Source organism: Petromyzon marinus, chromosome 8 (assembly GCF_048934315.1).
Source record: "Petromyzon marinus isolate PM22_M1 ecotype Great Lakes invasive population chromosome 8, UKy_Petmar_22M1.pri1.0, whole genome shotgun sequence".
Lineage (NCBI taxonomy): Eukaryota > Metazoa > Chordata > Hyperoartia > Petromyzontiformes > Petromyzontidae > Petromyzon > Petromyzon marinus.
The window spans coordinates 10722766-10739644 of record NC_133674.1 but is presented as its reverse complement, the minus strand read 5'-3'; the positions used below and the strand labels follow the sequence as shown (position 1 = coordinate 10739644).

Here is a 16879-nt window from a genome sequence, read left to right as displayed (position 1 = left end):
CTTTTCAATTACAACATCAATTAAAACTCTCCAGCACGGAGGCCGCACCCTGGGAAAAAACGCAGCGTGGGCGTCGTGGAAACTAGCGTCGCTAAATGTTTGTGGATATGACAAGCAAGACAATTTGCTTCTCCATTTAGCAAACGCTTAAGCGCAGGGCCACATGGAATGCTGCTGCTGCTCCTGTGGGAACTGGCCCCACATAAGAACATATTCAACCGTACCAGCGAAAACACAGCTGTATTACAACATTCATCAGTTATTTTACTCTGGCCCCGCTGCCAACTGGTTTCATTTTTACTTCTAATATTTTACATGGTAATGAGAATATACGTCCTACTAAAACTCCCAACTTTGTGTTTCTTGGAACCACCAACGCATTGGGTAAAACATGAACAGTGCATAGCGTCAGAAGAATGCGACGTTTAACGTGAAGTGACAAAAATAAATGTCTTCGCTAAATACACAAAGTTAATGAGACGTGCAAAACAGCTGCTGATGAGCACACATATAGCTAAACAGTTGATTATGGAGCCTTAAGCCCCAATAAAGTACCACAGTAGAACTTTAGATTCCACAGCAAAACATCCTCCTTCTGCTTTTTCTGGCATCGCTTTGAAGCATGTTTAAACATTTTAACAATTTAAACAGGCAAACCGAGTTCCATATATGTACGTGAATATCCTTGTGAAATTTAACTGAAATTTGTGATGCTCATAAATTGTCAGCGTGATGATGATATGCACATTAACAATTACGTTGGAAATGTGCCTCCGTGTCCAGAGTATTTGACCCTCAATAGGAAAAGTCTACAAGTTCAAATCCTGGATGGGGTCAATTCAGTTTATCATCTCTACAGCGTTAATAAAATTCAGACCACTCTGTGGTTATTCAGCAGTAAACATCCCTCTGGGGACTGGTCTCTGCCATGGGAATATTACATTTCCACCACTGTGGAGTAACTTGTGCCATGTTCCATTACGGAATTGTTTCTCTCTAGCGGCCACTACTCGTGTCGTGTGCCGTGATTTACGAGTTGTTTTTCCAGCAACTTCCTGATTATAACTGTGATTGTTCAGTGATGCCATTTTGGCATTGATTTTTGCTAATAATCCAGTGGTTATAGCCATTGAAGTGCCTTGTTATAATGGTCAAATATATTATGTCCATTCATGATTTTAAGGATTGTTTAAATGTATACATTAAAATTATACCACGCATTCATTGATGATTTTTTTGGACAGCGGTGGAAAGCCCACCTTGGCCATGGCAAAGGTAAGTCTCCCCTTAAAAGAACACATGGAAACATCTCACAAATTGTTACAAATTTTTATCAACACCCTCCCCCACCCCCCGCAGGTATCAAACCAACATCCGACTGATTGTGCAACCTTTCAACTTATCTGGTCCTAAAAAACTATGGGCCGAGTCGACCTCTAAAAAAGGGGTTGAACTTTCAACCTTCTAAATGCAATTTGCTCCACCTCACAGCACCTTCCAGCTGAATATACTGTACACACTAACCACTCCATAGCCTCTTGAGGCACTTGTGCATTTAAACATCAAAAATATATGCGCAATACAATTTTGAAAATGTAACGCAGCTCTCCATAGGGAACAGGCTTAGCTGCACGAGGAGAACAAACCTGCATTGACACGGCAGAACTGGTTCCCAGAATGCATTGCCAGAACATTTTAAACTAGTCAATATTACATTAGTTTGGACGCTACTGTGGCATAATGGTGAGCACACCATACTTGCAATCCAGAGGTCGCCTCTAGATCTCCTTTGTTTGGCATTTTACACAATGGGCAGGATTCGTAACCTACCCTACCCCTAGCACCCATGAAGCTGTCCACCCAACACTGTGAATGGGTAGAAGACAGATAGCTTTTCAAAGACGTCTGACCAGCACGGACGAGTTGGTAAAATTTACCTCTAGAGGGCCTCTCTCGGGCTCCCTCTTGTTGAGCAACCTCCACCTGCAGTGACACAAGCCAAGAATTTCAGAGCTGTATCTTTACCTTCACATTAATTTATTTACGACGTTTTGATATATAAATTCAGTTTACTATATTTTATACGGCCAATTAATGGTTCATGTGTTGCTTAATATCTGAAAAGCAATACATTCTCTTTGAATAAAGATTTAAATTAATTTTATTTTCACTTTGGCAAAAATATTTAAACACACCTTTTGTCAAAGTGACTATTGCTTCATTATTGTAACTATTGTTTCACAATCTCCCATTAGAAATCCATACCTCCGTGCCTTTGCTTTTCCCTCTTCTGCCCATGTATAAGAAGCATGGTCTCAACACGTAGAAGATGACGTAACTTCAAGTGAACAAAACCCTTTTTGTTTACCATGCCAGGGCAGCGTTTAATTCACCATGTGCTACGGTCATAAATATTTTTCTTGAAAATTAAACGAATGAATTATTTTTTTTATTTAAAGCTTTCGTGACTGCAGTAATTCATATTCTTAGTTCTTTCGGTAAAGTCACGTTGAAGGGAAACAACAAAATATATATAAAACAATAAAAATTCTCACGACGTTTCGACCATAACACAAACGGTCGTCTTCAGGTGTGTTATGGTCGAAACGTCGTGAGAATTTTTGTTTGTTTTATATATATTTTATTATTTTGTTGTTTCCCTTCAACGTGACTTTACCGAAAGAACTAAGAATATGAATGAATTATTGTTCTTTTCTAAAACAATATTGGTTTAATAATATGAAAAACCCTATTTGATAAAATACTTCAATAGCAATTTAAGAAAACCTTTTGGAGCCCTCAAGAGACAATTTAGGAAACAATAACATTTAATACCTTATCGGTTTTTGCGCCACATTTTAAAACTCCAAGATCTGTTTTACAGAAAGGTGAATATATGAAAAAGAGAGTACCAAGCCAATCCATCAACAGCGAACTGAGCTTATCCTGAGCTAATTCCACAGGAAGCGCGTCCAATCCAGGTAGCGAGTGATGGTTCCGGGAGATGGACAGGCAAGAGAGTAATCGGAACCGTTTGCAATGAAAACATTTCCATTTCCCTGCGCCATGAACAGCTGTGACCAAAGACCAACATTGCTTTTGTCACTGGTTACCACTAACTTTATTAAAGGACGTGACATATAAATAATAAATACCATGATCAATGTCAAACTTGACTACGTTAGGACCTAAAAACAAAAAGTGCATTTCATCAATAGCCACGGTCCAATCCCCATGCTACTGCCGCCCCTCAGGGAGCCTGCGCTGTAACAATCCAGCCAGCACCGATTTCATCGCTCCTTCTCCTTGCTTGACGTCCTCTTCAAAATTGCCTCCATGCATGTATACGTACACACACCTGCATGCTGATAATTATGTGCGTAACAATTCACGTTTCAACTCTATCCTCATGCTCATTACACACGCATTAAAGAATTAAATTGAGAAATCAACTGTTTAAAATGTGTGAAAATTACATACCAATTGAAATGTAAACGAGACAGTAAAAACGAGGAAATCCATTCTTAAATTCAATCATGACAATTCATCAAAATTGTCAGGGGAGAGAGGGCGGGAAACATCACTCCACACCTGTTAGCAACACGACATACATCCTGTTGTCATGTGTGTAGATTTATTAAAAAGTATATTTTTATTGAAAGCTTTCTTGACTGCAGGGATTCATATTATTGGTTCTTTCGGTAAAGTCACGTAGAAGGGAAACAATAAATAATAAAAATATAAAACAAAAAAAATTCTCACGACGTTTCGACTGCAACACAAGCAATCATCATCAGATGTGAAAACCATTGAAAGAACATTTCTTGCTGTGTTTTATATTTTTATTATTTTATTGTTTCCCTTCAACGTGACTCTACCGAAAGAACCAAGATTATAGTATATTTTTAATTTTCTCATGATGGCCATGCTCATTTTGGCTCGTGCTTATTTCCACAGTTCAACAAATAATGGGCACTGCCTCATTTGCTTCGAAGCATGTCAGGCACAAGGATGATTTAATAGAGGCTAATTCAGTGTACAGTATGTTGAGCTAGGTGAAAGCTCATTGTGATAAACAGGGCCCAATTCATGCGTTTTACTGCCAAATATTTGTAAGAAACCAGCCAAATCACCAATCGTTTCTGCTAATTTGCCTTTTTTCTGCTGAACGTTGGCAGAATGAGCTTCAGCCAATGCATACATGAGGCTCATTATTTTACAAGCAACACTGGGTGGCTGCAATAGGAGGCGCCGATTTCATCCAGCTGGTATCGACCAGAATCACGATTGGAACATATGGCCATTGAACTCACCACTGATGCCCAGTGCATCGGCTTGGCTCAATTCCACTCAAATCCCAATGTGACATTCATGCAAGAAGGGAGTCTGGCAGGGTATGGTATTTTACCTAAGCCATGGGATATAAAGATATTCCTCCATGACAGAATCCCTGTTAGAATTACTGCAGGAATCATAGAAAATGAAATCGTAGGAATAAAATCTTATTCCTTCGGGAATTGTCCAGCATTAGCAGTAACCTGCTTAAAATCATAAATTGGGGCATGCATGACCCATTTTTTGGCCACGGGTGAGTTGAGTTGGATGAAGAAAAGGAAACAATGACCAATCACAGCCTCTGTTGTTGCTGCCTACCACGGTTCCAATGAGTCATCCATCCATAAACCCCAGTTGACACGTTCCACCCGCAGACAACATATGCACGGCTGCTAAATGCCTAGAGAACACTAATGCAAGAGTCCCTTTCACCTGTTCAAAAAAGCTGAAATAAAAATATCTCAATACCAGCATTCACACAAAAACACTGAGCTTACAGAATACAAATCCCATTTACTTTTGTTGACACTCTATGCGATGTTTCCAACTTGTGTTAGTCCTCCAGTCCATTTTTCTGTCTCTGTGTAATTCCAAGCATGCCGCACTTTTTAGATTTTCCTAATATCTATTTGTTAATGGCCATGTTTCTCGTTCATGTATGCCACAGCGGTCATGGGCACTGATTAAACACCCTCTCTCTTGAAGTATATTGATTTGTTGCTTTTAACTATCAACTTCAGTTATCCACAATAACTTCAACCTGCACTTGCCTGCCTTCATTTCATAATTTTGACCCCAGTCCACATTTCATGAAGTAATTCCATACTCTAATCTCTCTCTCTCTCTGAGAGGTAACTTACGGTTTGTGTTCTGCTCATATTTACGTGAAGCCCACCTTTGCAAACCTTCTTTATTACGTTTTTTTTAAATCATCCAGCGGGGACGCGGCCCAGCGGGAGCGCGTCCGCCGCTTGTCGCAGGGGTTCACGGTTAGAATCCGGGATCCCAGCAGCCGCCCCCATTTAATACTGCGGTGTGTTCGGCGTCAGAATACTCCGTGCCGTCTGCTTCACAGTGGATGTTAAAGATCCGAGTGACCTCATTCACACGATTAGGCCATTTCGCTTGAGCATTATGGATCCGAATTTGTAAAGCTGCCCTCAAATGACTCAATTAGAACTGTACGTGGCCACAATTGCCCCCGCCCCCCCCAACTGCAACAACCTTTCCTGGGTAAGCAAGCAAAATATAACGAGAATACTTTCCTGTAATTCATGTCCATTGGTTGTTGTGACTATGTCATCAGCATATATTTGTTATCGCAGGGGGGGGGGGGTGATACTAACAGGTGTGTGCCCCTCCGCTCTAAGTACTGTAATTAATCATCATTGAATCCCAACATGATTTCCACTCGTGCACCTACAGACATATAACTACTGTGACGCATTACGCACAAATAACTGTGATGCTGATAAAAGACAGCTGTGTAATAATAATGAAACAAATGGCAACGGTTGAAAAATGCAGAAGCAGCTGCCTTGTGTAAGTCACAGGCCGGTTAGCCAGTGTTCAGATGGCAGATCGCAGTGAGTAATGCTTCGCAGTGATTCCAAGTAATCCCCATTGCTACTGCTGGCACATTGCTGCAGTGTGGGTCCCGGTGTCATGGGAGTCCTCCTAAGCACAGCTGCCACCATTCTCCTGCCCAGTTGCCCTTACTCTTCGGTAGCTAAGCGCCGAGTTCAGGGTCAGGTGCGCCACAGAACACCCGTCACATTTTCTTTTTTAAAGAACGCGATCATGAGTAAATGTCATCTGTAAATAAATGCCCTATTATGCTCTAAGACACGCTCATTGTGTGTACGTGCGCCTGTGCGTGTGAGCTTATGCGAGTGTGTGTATTTCGTGAAATGGTTCGAATGTTACAAATAAAGAAGTGCAGTGGCATTCGAAAACTGGCAGCGTAAAAAAATGGTGTATTTTGCTCTAAATTTGTCTCTCAAATTTCATGGAATTTTTGGTAGCTAAAGCCATAGCAAACCACTTTCAAGTGGACACATCTCAAGAGCCCATGCTAGAGGCTGTAGTTGGACTCTGGAAGGACACTGGTGGCAAAGGCCTGTGATGTCCTATCTGGTCACTTATAATTTGAAGTGTGATTCCGTTCTTACGTAACTAGGGCGTCAACCACATGGGAAATTGTGTGGGGCTTCTAGGAATATTCCAACTTTTGCTTGGCGCAGAGGTACATATGGCCCAGAGTATACTTTACACTCTGTATGGCCCATGGGCTTAAATATGGTACCATGATGGCCAGGCTTCAACTGGGGCCACTGATGTAAGAGCCATCCACATTTGATCATCATCATGTCATCAGACTGCTAAAGATATAATACATTGTCTGCATATTCTGCCACCACGAGCAACATGGTATGGGGCAGGCCTTCATCCAGCAGTGGGTTGATAATGGGCTAAACATCATTATTTATTTATTACTTCTATCAATCGGTATCACTCTCTCATGTCTTCGATAACACCGCGTATCGAAAACATTGAATGTATCTGCCAACATTTCTTTGTTGGCCTTGATAATGATCCCCATATTGCGAATGAAAAATGCTGCCATATAATAGCTGCAGCTTTAATGAGGCAGAAAGACTGCAGATCTATTTTACTAATTGTTTCCATATCCTTTACCCTTTTCCTTGCCGTTCTCAGCAGTATATATACAGTTCATCTTCGACCCCAACTATTTTTGTTTCCTAAGCACGCCTGAAACCACAATGTATGTATGTATGAACTTCTTGAGCACCGTATATAGCCAGCCGTGCTAATCGGAGGTGGCCAAACTTCAATGACACGTCTACCGCTGTATGAACTTTATTCACTTAAATTAAGGATGTAACGCACAGCCTGCCGAAGCAGTGCACGGGAGAAGAGAACATGTAGGCTTTCGCGACCAATATCATCCAAAGCCCGAAGTGTTAGGTTTAACAAAAGAGTTTGGCTCAGTTAATTTTTCAGCGGATTCAGCAAAATAAAACAAGGTTTGAGTTAGCATTATAAGAAATTGTATCTCCATATTTTGTAATTTATTTAAGGTGCGAGTCAGATATGTAACAAAAGCGATGTTGTTTTTAGCCTTCCATTATACAATGAAGTAGCAACTGCATTCTCTTGTTAGATAAGCGGGTGCTTCTTAGCATTATTATATTTCATCTGATTAAGCCTCAGATCTGCAATCCACCGAACTAAGGGTCAATTTCTGGTAGGTATGACTAAACTGCTCTCGTTTTCTTGAGCAGATGAATGTTTAGATTTCCATTACCTTTTACCCCTCACAATTTGGGCTGTTGAATTAAGTGAAAAATCACTCGAGACGTTTATTTGTGCTGTCATGACGTTCTGTGCCTGAAATCTGTCTTCATGGACAAAACCCGACTTTACTTTACGAGCATGTAACCACGGTCGCATTTACAGGCTCGTAAAATCATGGAGGCAACTACTTCCATAAGATTTGAAATGCCATTAGAGAAAACTTTTTCTAGGGATTGCATAATAACTCCCATTGCACCAGCCAATCAGCTGCCAGGAAGACAACCCATACAACATGGCCACCATGTAGTCACAAATGCAACACGGCCAGCATGACATAATCGCTTTGGGCTTTTTGGCCAGTCTGTGGTATTTATGTTTGTCATGTTTATTTTATCCATTCGTGATGTTACTTACATTATTCATGATGTCATATTAATTAATGAAATCACAATGGTATATTATTGTCAGTTGACCTTTACTTTGACAATTGTTCTTCCAGTGGTCCTGATCACCCCTGAATTATCTCCTAACTTTGCGTGGATTTATTGTACTCTTGGTTCTTTCGGTAAAGTCACGTGAAGGGAAACAATGACGTTTCGACTGCAACACAAGCAATCATCATCAAACCACAGGCAGAAAATTTTCTTGCTGTGGTTTTCACACCTGATGATGATTGCTTGTGTTGCAGTCGAAAAATAATACAAATATAAAACAATAAAATTCTCACGACGTTTCGACTGCAACACAAGCAAGCATCATCAGGTGTGAAAATCACAGCAAGAAAATGTTCTGACTGTGGTTTGATGATGATTACTTGTGTTGCAGTCGAAACGTCGTGAGAATTTTATTGTTTTATATTTTTATTATTTTATTGGTTTCCCTTCTACGTGACTTCATCGAAAGAACCAAGAATATGAATCCCTGCAGTCAAGAAAGCTTTCAATCAAAATTTGGATTTATTGTCTTAAGTTACTTATGAAATTTCACCTATGACTATTCTTAGCTTAGGCAATGCTGCCAAAATAGTCTCAATGCGTTACCTGGTATATTTTATTTTACAAAATGAATGCCTCTGTCTCTCCATTATATGTGTATGAACTGCAAAAGGAAGACTTTTTAAGCTATGCCAATGCGAGTTGTGAGTCACACTGAAAAACATCTGTAGAAGACACACACTGTCCATTTGCGCTACAACGCACAAAATCTCGCCTTACACCACCAGTACTTAGGGGAGCAAGGACAGACACAATTTCAGCATTGAATTAGTCAACAATTCACTCCAACAGGAATTCCTTCAACATGTGCTCATCCGCAACAAATAAACCCGTTTCATTTGGACAGCAGCAAGAAGAAAAACACACGCCTGTTACAGGGGGTTTAACATTTTCCAGGGAAGGCTTATGCAAATTTCCGAGTAATTTTCTAGTTTCTATGATGTATCCATGGCCCAAAACATTCCCAGTGATCTGCGTTTGCTGCCAAGCAATGTTGGCACAGCGTTACGAGATGTACATGAAGGGTGCACTTTGCCTGGGATTTGGCGTGTAATGGAGTAGTCCTCACCAATATACATCTCGCACTAAATAACGTCCCTGAGGTTTAATCGAGCTGTGTGTCCCCTCCCACAGGCCCTCCCGTGCCTTCATGCCGTGTTTATTAATTTGGGTGTCAAAACACGTTTTAATGGGACGGTCGGGTGGGGGGGGAGAGTTGTGGAGGAATGTAAGAAAGGTACATTTAATTGTGACTGGCTAATTGCTTAATTAAAATGTTATTTTCATAGATATATACAGGAAATCTAAGGTTGATGACACTGCAATTAATTCTCAGGGAGGAATTCTATTTCTGGAGTTTGTAAAGCAAGCAGTGTGTGACAGCCATCAACTTAAGTAGCTACGGTCTGCATGTCGTAGAGTTTATATCGCAGTGAACGTTAATGTGTATCATGAAGCGAAGATGAGTTTTAATGTGTAATTAAGGATGTTGTTGTCGTGTTGGTGTCAAAGCAATGTAACTCTGTGATTGGTTAGGCCAGCTAGCCAATGGTTGAACGTAATCTGTAGGCGAAAGTGTCACCTGTACACAGGCACATTACGATGGTGGAGGGCACGACTCAGATTGGACTTGAATCTTTCAGGAATAAAAAAAAAGTCACGAAGCAAAAAGGGTGCGAGTTTTCTCAATTCCACCATAAGTTTAAACTCTTTAAAAGCCGCTTAATATGAGAGAGTTTGTAGTGCAAGGGGCATTGCCTCTATCCCTGTTTGAATGCGTCATTTTTACACGCTTTTATTTAACTCACTCTGTTGTATCCTCAAATCTTGTAACTCAATTTTTACCCACTTCCCAATGTCGTATCGACTGTAAACTTGGTATACGTATGTCATACTGATGACAATACTATATTCTATCAATCAAAATAAAAATATATATTTTTAAGCAATCTTTTTTATATCTTATTTTTCGGCTTGGGTTTAATTGTCCACGCTCAACTGACGTTGGCTGTAAATCACCACGGTCGCTTACGTTATGGCAAGCCTCGGGGCAACTTCCTGGAGTCGTGGAGTTCTGCCATTACTAGTACGGTACATTTTATTAAAGCGTGTGTTTTTTTAAAAGTATTTTTAAATATTACTTATTTAACCGCAGCCTGCCATCTGCGAGTGGAAAAACAAATCGCCAAATACCCGGATACTTCTCGCTCATTGGGTTGCTTTCCCCATTTGTGTATTGGAGCAAGTTTACCTGCTTATTTGTTCATAAAATGTGACGTGGTCATTTGGATCCTAATTTCTCCGCCTCTGTATTTCAGTTAACCGGAGTATTAATTGCCTCTTCAATCCTCTGTATGTTGCTATATTAAAAGCAAGCCTCATGTGCTTGGTTAATCACAGTGGCTGGTACATTTTGGTGAGTAACCATTATTGTGATGAGCATTGTTATTTGATTTCACATTACTGCGACGTAATAGGCGATATATAATTAGCAATTTAATTCGAATTTGGCACTGTGTGCAGACGATTATGAAGACATATAAATTGATCATTGTTTCAGCATTGTCTTAATTTGGCCTCGTGTGAAAGTGCACCAGCGCAATCGTTCTGGATAGGTGCGTGCAATGCAAGCTGCATGTAACGTTTGTACGAAATAGACATCGATTAATTCACTACAATTCATTATGATCCTCCCAAGGGGTCGTCCATAAATGACGTCACGCGATTTTGGACGATTTTTGACCCCCCCCCCTCCCATCGTTACACGCAGGGGCGGAGCCAGGGGGGGGGGGGGTGACAGGGGTGACATTCTGCGTATAAGTGTACGACACTCGGTCTGGCGGACTCCGTGCAACTGCATTGTCAGAGTGTGTCGCCAACCGATGGCGTCTAGTTCAACAGCCCGACTCTCTAATCATTCTTGAAATTTAAATTTGTTCAATGTCACCCCGGCCTGAAATCCTGGCTCCGCCCCTCGTCACACGGCGTCACAAAAAGTCAGACCCCCCCCCCCCGTCAAATATGACGTCACAAAGCTCTGCCCCCCCCCCCCCCTCCAAAAAAACACATGCTGCAAATCGCTTTAAACTATTGTCATTGTAGTGCGTATTTAATGTGGCGCTGCACTCTGATGTTGTAGGAGAAAACATTTATTAAAAAGTATAATTAAATAGAACGTATTTTTGGTTCTTTCGGTAAAGTCACGTATAAAGGAAACAAAATAATAAAAATATAAAACAAAATTCTCACGACGTTTCGACTGCAACACAAGCAATCATCATCAGTGTGAAAACCACAGCAAGAAATTTTTGAAAAAGTAGCGTTTTTTTTAACGTTAGCACCACGGAGAGCGATTTGGCAGTTATTCAGATGGACGAGTCCATCTATGTTCGTAAAAGAGGAGGGGGGAGGCGAAAATAATGGATGCGGTCTGAAAGCCACTGTAAGGGTGAACAATCAATTAAGACCCGAAATGGTTTATCAAATCCTTCCAATGATTGCTAAGCCAGAATCCATCTCTCGGTTGAAATTATCTCTGTGTTTGTATTAGTGGATAGCCTCATGGTAGCTAGATGGCTTGCAGAGAACCTCTGTCTTGGAGAAGTCAATGTCATGTGAGCCTACTGAACTATGACAGTGATCTGCCACGGCCGAGGTGTTGGAAGAAGAATTCCCTCATCAAGACTCTGCACCATAGAGCCCAATGCATATCCGACCAGGAACACATAGCCAGTGAACTCAAGCACGTACACCAAGCTCTTAAGGTTAATGGTTACTCCGACTACACAATCCGCAAAGCTATCACTCCAACCATGAAGAAGGACCCTATTGAGCCATTCAAAACCATCACTTTACCCTACATTGCGGGGATCACAAAAAATATCTCCAAAATCCAGGTCCGTTTCAACACATTACATAAAATCCGTGATCTGGTTCCGTCTGTAAAAGATGTAATTCCGGACATACAGTACCCTGGTGTCTACAAACTAAGTTGCCTCTGTGGTAGTAGTTACATTGGAGAAACCAAACGCCATGTCTCGGACCGCATTCGTGAACACAAAGCAGACCTTAAACACGGTAGGACCAACACCTCGGCCGTGGCAGATCACTGTTATAATTCAGTAGGCTCACATGACATTGACTTCTCCAAGACAGAGGTTCTTTGCAAGCCATCTGGCTACTATGAGAGATTCGTTCATGAGACTATCCACATATACAAACACAGAGACAATTTCAACTGAGAAGATGGATTCTGGCTTAGCAATCATTGGAAGGATTTGATAAACCATTTCGGGTCTTAATTGATTGTTCACGCTTACGGTGGCTTTCAGACAGCATTCATTAATTTTTCGTCTCCCCCCTCTTCTTTTCCGAACATAGATGGACTCGTCCATCTAAACAAACTGTCAAATCGCTATCCGTGGTGCTAACGTTTATAAATAAATACACAAATACAAACCGCCACTTCTTTCAAATGTTCTTGCCGTTGGTTTTCACACCTGATGATGACTGCTTGTGTTGCAGTCGAAACTTCGTGAGAATTTTATTGTTTTATATATATTTAATTATTTTAATGTTTCCTTCAACGTGACTTTACCGAAAGAACCAAGAATATAATACAGAATTTATTCTATAATCACAACTCCTGAAACGACCCACGCTAGGGGATTCATTTCATGCCTAGTGATGAACACAATTACACTCCATTGGTTTTATAAGAGTCGAGTTGCACATTATTAATTTTACGAACATGATTAGGAGTGAAATAAGTACCTCTGCCATGGTTTAATTTACAAAAACATTCCCCCAAGTTACAAAGAGACTTTGCATCACTCCTGTGAAATCAGTGGCACGCACAGGTGTGAAAAACAATGTGACATCGGTGTACATGAGCCTCGCCGATGGCGTCAATGAATCCAGTGAAGTGCATCCAAGGGCTGCCTTTGCACAGCCGTCACACAAACACACACGTGCCACGTGCAATCACGGGCCCCGGCACACGACTGGGACCACGTGTCTCCCGGAGGAAGGGCGGAACACATTGAAACATTACTCAAATTCACTGTTGCAAATGGCACAAGGCCTCGCTGGGCAAGACTTTCAATGGTGCACGGTGTTTTCTTGGAAATCTCATACGATTACAAACGCAATTTAACACCTCACAATTTGATTTGGTGTGGAAGCATTTCAAATACAAGCATGAATTGGCACAGGCCTTCACAAGACACTGTTCAAGAGTCAGTCTTACACTCCAAATATAAATTAATTGTAGTTTTTTGTGTGTGCAGGTTTCCATAAATAATGCAATTTGTGGATTATCAGATGGTCCCCCACATTAATTTGCTGGTACTGTGTATTGCTTTACGTGACCGGGCCTTTAGAGCAGGCTGCAATGCATGATTTGCGATGCATACCTTTATTCATAACTGACCCACTCCTGTTTCATCAAAAGTCTTGTGATGTGCAATCACAGAGATGCGTTCAATCCAGGTGAATGCATAAAACCCAAACGTATTGTATCAATAATTGCTCAAACATATTAACGCCAACATAGGTCGCAGACGTTTAAAATCTCTGCAATAAAGGGCATACAAGAATAAGGCAAAGTATACATGCGCTATGAACCCGGTGACCTGAGTTTTTGATTTCTGGCCATGGCTAGCAGCAGTGGTGAATGCCATCTGAACCAATCCTGGGTCTCTCCCCTTCACTAACCATCACCAACCACGTGGTGAAGCATATTCAAAACTCTTTCCCAAGAATTGTAGATGACACGTTAAAGAAATAGGACATTGGTTGTCATCAACAAATGTAACATAGTTTCATGGGACAATGAATATACTATTTTACGTGAAAGATACAAAACAACTCTGGGTATTTTTAGTTGATCCATCTTAATTCATCCCCGTCCTCCCCATGTCCACGGCGAGTGAAAGCAACACATGCTACATTACTAAATAACTTTTCTACGTCCCAAAGCACGGACCATACTTTACCGCATCGTGCTAACGTCAAGTAACCATTTCATATTTACAAACAACTCGATTAACAGACACGTTGGCAATTCAAGATAATTGCTGAGACATTTTCTGCAGTTGAACCAAGTTGCTTTTTGCTGTTTTGACCGTTTCCTGCTTCCTCTGAAAACGAGAGCCTCTGTGATGAACGTCACTAACCTCTGCTATTTAAATAGAAAGTAAAGTCAAAGAAGCTCCCAGCTCTCGGTTCTGCTAGTGACCCAGGGCCACTGGTCTAAACTCCGCATTCTCACGGCAGGGGGTCACTATATTCATAGGATGTCCACTGTTGACTCTCCACAAAGTAGTACTCACTATGCTGCAGCACATGCTCTAGCTGCTGTGCCCTCCCATCGTCGTACAGGTTTTACAGCGTTGTCGTTCGGCGTGATGTCCGACATCCGCTTCACGTGCTGAGAGCTTCCGCAGTAGCTGAAGGAACTGAAGAGGAAGCTTCCAGCACGTGTGCAGCACAACAGAAAACACCACGCAGTTCGACCCGAAAAAAAGGCACATCGAAGGGCCAGTGATGGATTACGTCAAGTTTGGAGAGACACCATCAGCTAAGCCAAAGCCCTCGTGAGAATTTGAACTTTGCAACCTTCCAAGTGAGGTTAAGCACCATCACCACGGCGGGACTCTCGGCGTGTAAACAACAACAACAACAGCAGCAGCAGCAGCACGTTGGGACGAGCTCGCGTGAGCACTCACCTGGGCAGCGGTACAGCTTTCTGGCTTGGGCGATGTCCCCCTGGCTCAGACGTGTCCTCTGGCCGATCGCCGGCCTCACTCCGCTGTCGTCCGGCCGGGGAAGAATGGTGTCCAGGAATATTCCTCTGTGGAGACGGCACCGTGAGATGAGGATGCATAGCAAACAAAGACAAAGATCCCCCGTATAGCCTTAACAGGCTGTAGGGGCAAGTGCTGTTAGCGAGCACCTATGGAGGCCGGCACGGCACACGAGGGGGTGGGTGTCCAGCAACCACGCCGGACCGCCTTCGTCTCCCCAGTGGCGATGTTTACTACACAACGCACCAGGTACTCATTTCAGGCTGAGTCAACCTAGAGGATGCCCAGGACTGGTTCAGATAATCGTCACTGGGTGTTGGCCGTGAGCGGGAATCGAACCCGGGTCGCCAGGTTCATAGCGCAGCGTAGCGCTAACCGCTAAACTACCGCTCCCCACACACTCACAGACACACACACTCACACACACGTACACACACAAACACACACAGACACACACGTACACACACACAAGGAGCACAGTCGCCCAGACCAACAGTTTCGCCTTATCCACACAGTGTAACCACGCCACCGCAGGTCCAAACACCTTTTACTCTCTCTGCTTCTTTGCCCGACTTTGAAAATCTCTCCAAATAATCTTTTCCCAAGTTCAAATCATCTTGCTCACTTCTAGTAAGCGAACACCTTCAATCGTGCTGACCCCTTGGCGTTTCGGGCCTGTGCTCGGTAACCGTGATTTCAACAACAAAAAAACCACGCGTCCTCCTGATGGCTGGAGAACAAAGCACCCTGGGCACATCCACCGCACGCGACAGCCACAAATAGGAGCGATCTGCACAAATGTGAGGCACGGAGTGAAGCACCGACTCACTGACTAACCGTGCGTTATTGCTGCGGGGAGATAGCGAAACTGACAAACTTGGACATGGTGTTTGTGTTATTTATTGTGGGTTCTGTTTGGTGACAATATCTCCCCCTCGCCCCCCCTCCCCCCCCCCTTTGCTCCCCATTTTCCTCCCTCCCCCCGAAACGCGGTCCCCCATCGTTCCCCCCTACCGCGGTAGAGCGGCGAGCCCAGGTGTCCTCGTCCGTCCCCTAATTTTGAGGGTGCATTCACGCCTGCCCCGTTATACATCACGTGTTGCTCCGCCCTCTTTTTGATGTTCCCGCCGTATTCTGGATTCTTGAAAGACGACAACAAAATGTTTACATTTAAAAAAAACTGTCCGCATTATTACGCCCATGACATACGCATGGAACGAATTGTCACTTGTGATTCACTTGTGAGTCACTTGTGATTCACTTGTGAGTCACTTGTGATTCACTTGTGAGTCACTTGTGAGTCACTTGTGATTTACTTGTGATTCACTTGAAATGCCCAAACAAGGCTGTGCTGCGACGTGGCCAGGAGATGGCAGTACAGCAAGTGGGTTCTTGGGATTATCTATGTGGACTGCTCTCCTCCCTGCGTTTGGACTCTCTGTCGGTCTCCTCCAGTTTCCTCCCGCGTGCAAGACGCCCGTTTTTTGTGGAATAGGATCGAGGGTGCCACGCCAGCACCCTCCTGACAAAGTATAATCCTCAGTGAGGCCTTCCTGGACAAAGGGCATTGTTGTCGTATAAATAAAACCAGTAACGCCTGAGGGAAATGTCATAATTGTTTCACAAAATGTAATTGTGCAAAGTGTGAACAAAGCGCGCTACAGCACGGGCAATTGTATACGTCTGCACTTTCACTTGCTTTTAAAGTTTTAAATTGCACAGTACAATTAACAGAATGTCCACCTTGTCGCATTGATTGATTTCAAACTGTTATTGCAGATTACCGGGATAAACTCTGCACGCTGCACTTTGCACGTCACGTAAGCTGTGTAGCGTTTCGGTTATAACAAAGCTATCTGTACGCCGTTTCTGTGATGAGTTTTGTTCAAGTAAGAATGATCACGTTTTCGCTTCTCGCGAAAACAT

General features: G+C 42.5%; 1 protein-coding gene across 3 annotated transcripts in view; it reads right to left on the bottom strand.

Annotated features, from left to right (window-relative positions):
* The window catches only part of TLL2 (tolloid like 2), a 164319-nt gene that overhangs the window by 60938 nt on the left and 86502 nt on the right, over positions 1-16879 (bottom strand). For all 3 annotated transcript variants that reach the window (XM_032949702.2, XM_032949704.2, XM_076065654.1), the window contains one exon: positions 14876-15000. In XM_032949702.2, coding sequence (XP_032805593.1) covers positions 14876-15000 — 125 coding nt within the window. The remainder of the gene's footprint in view (positions 1-14875; positions 15001-16879) is intronic.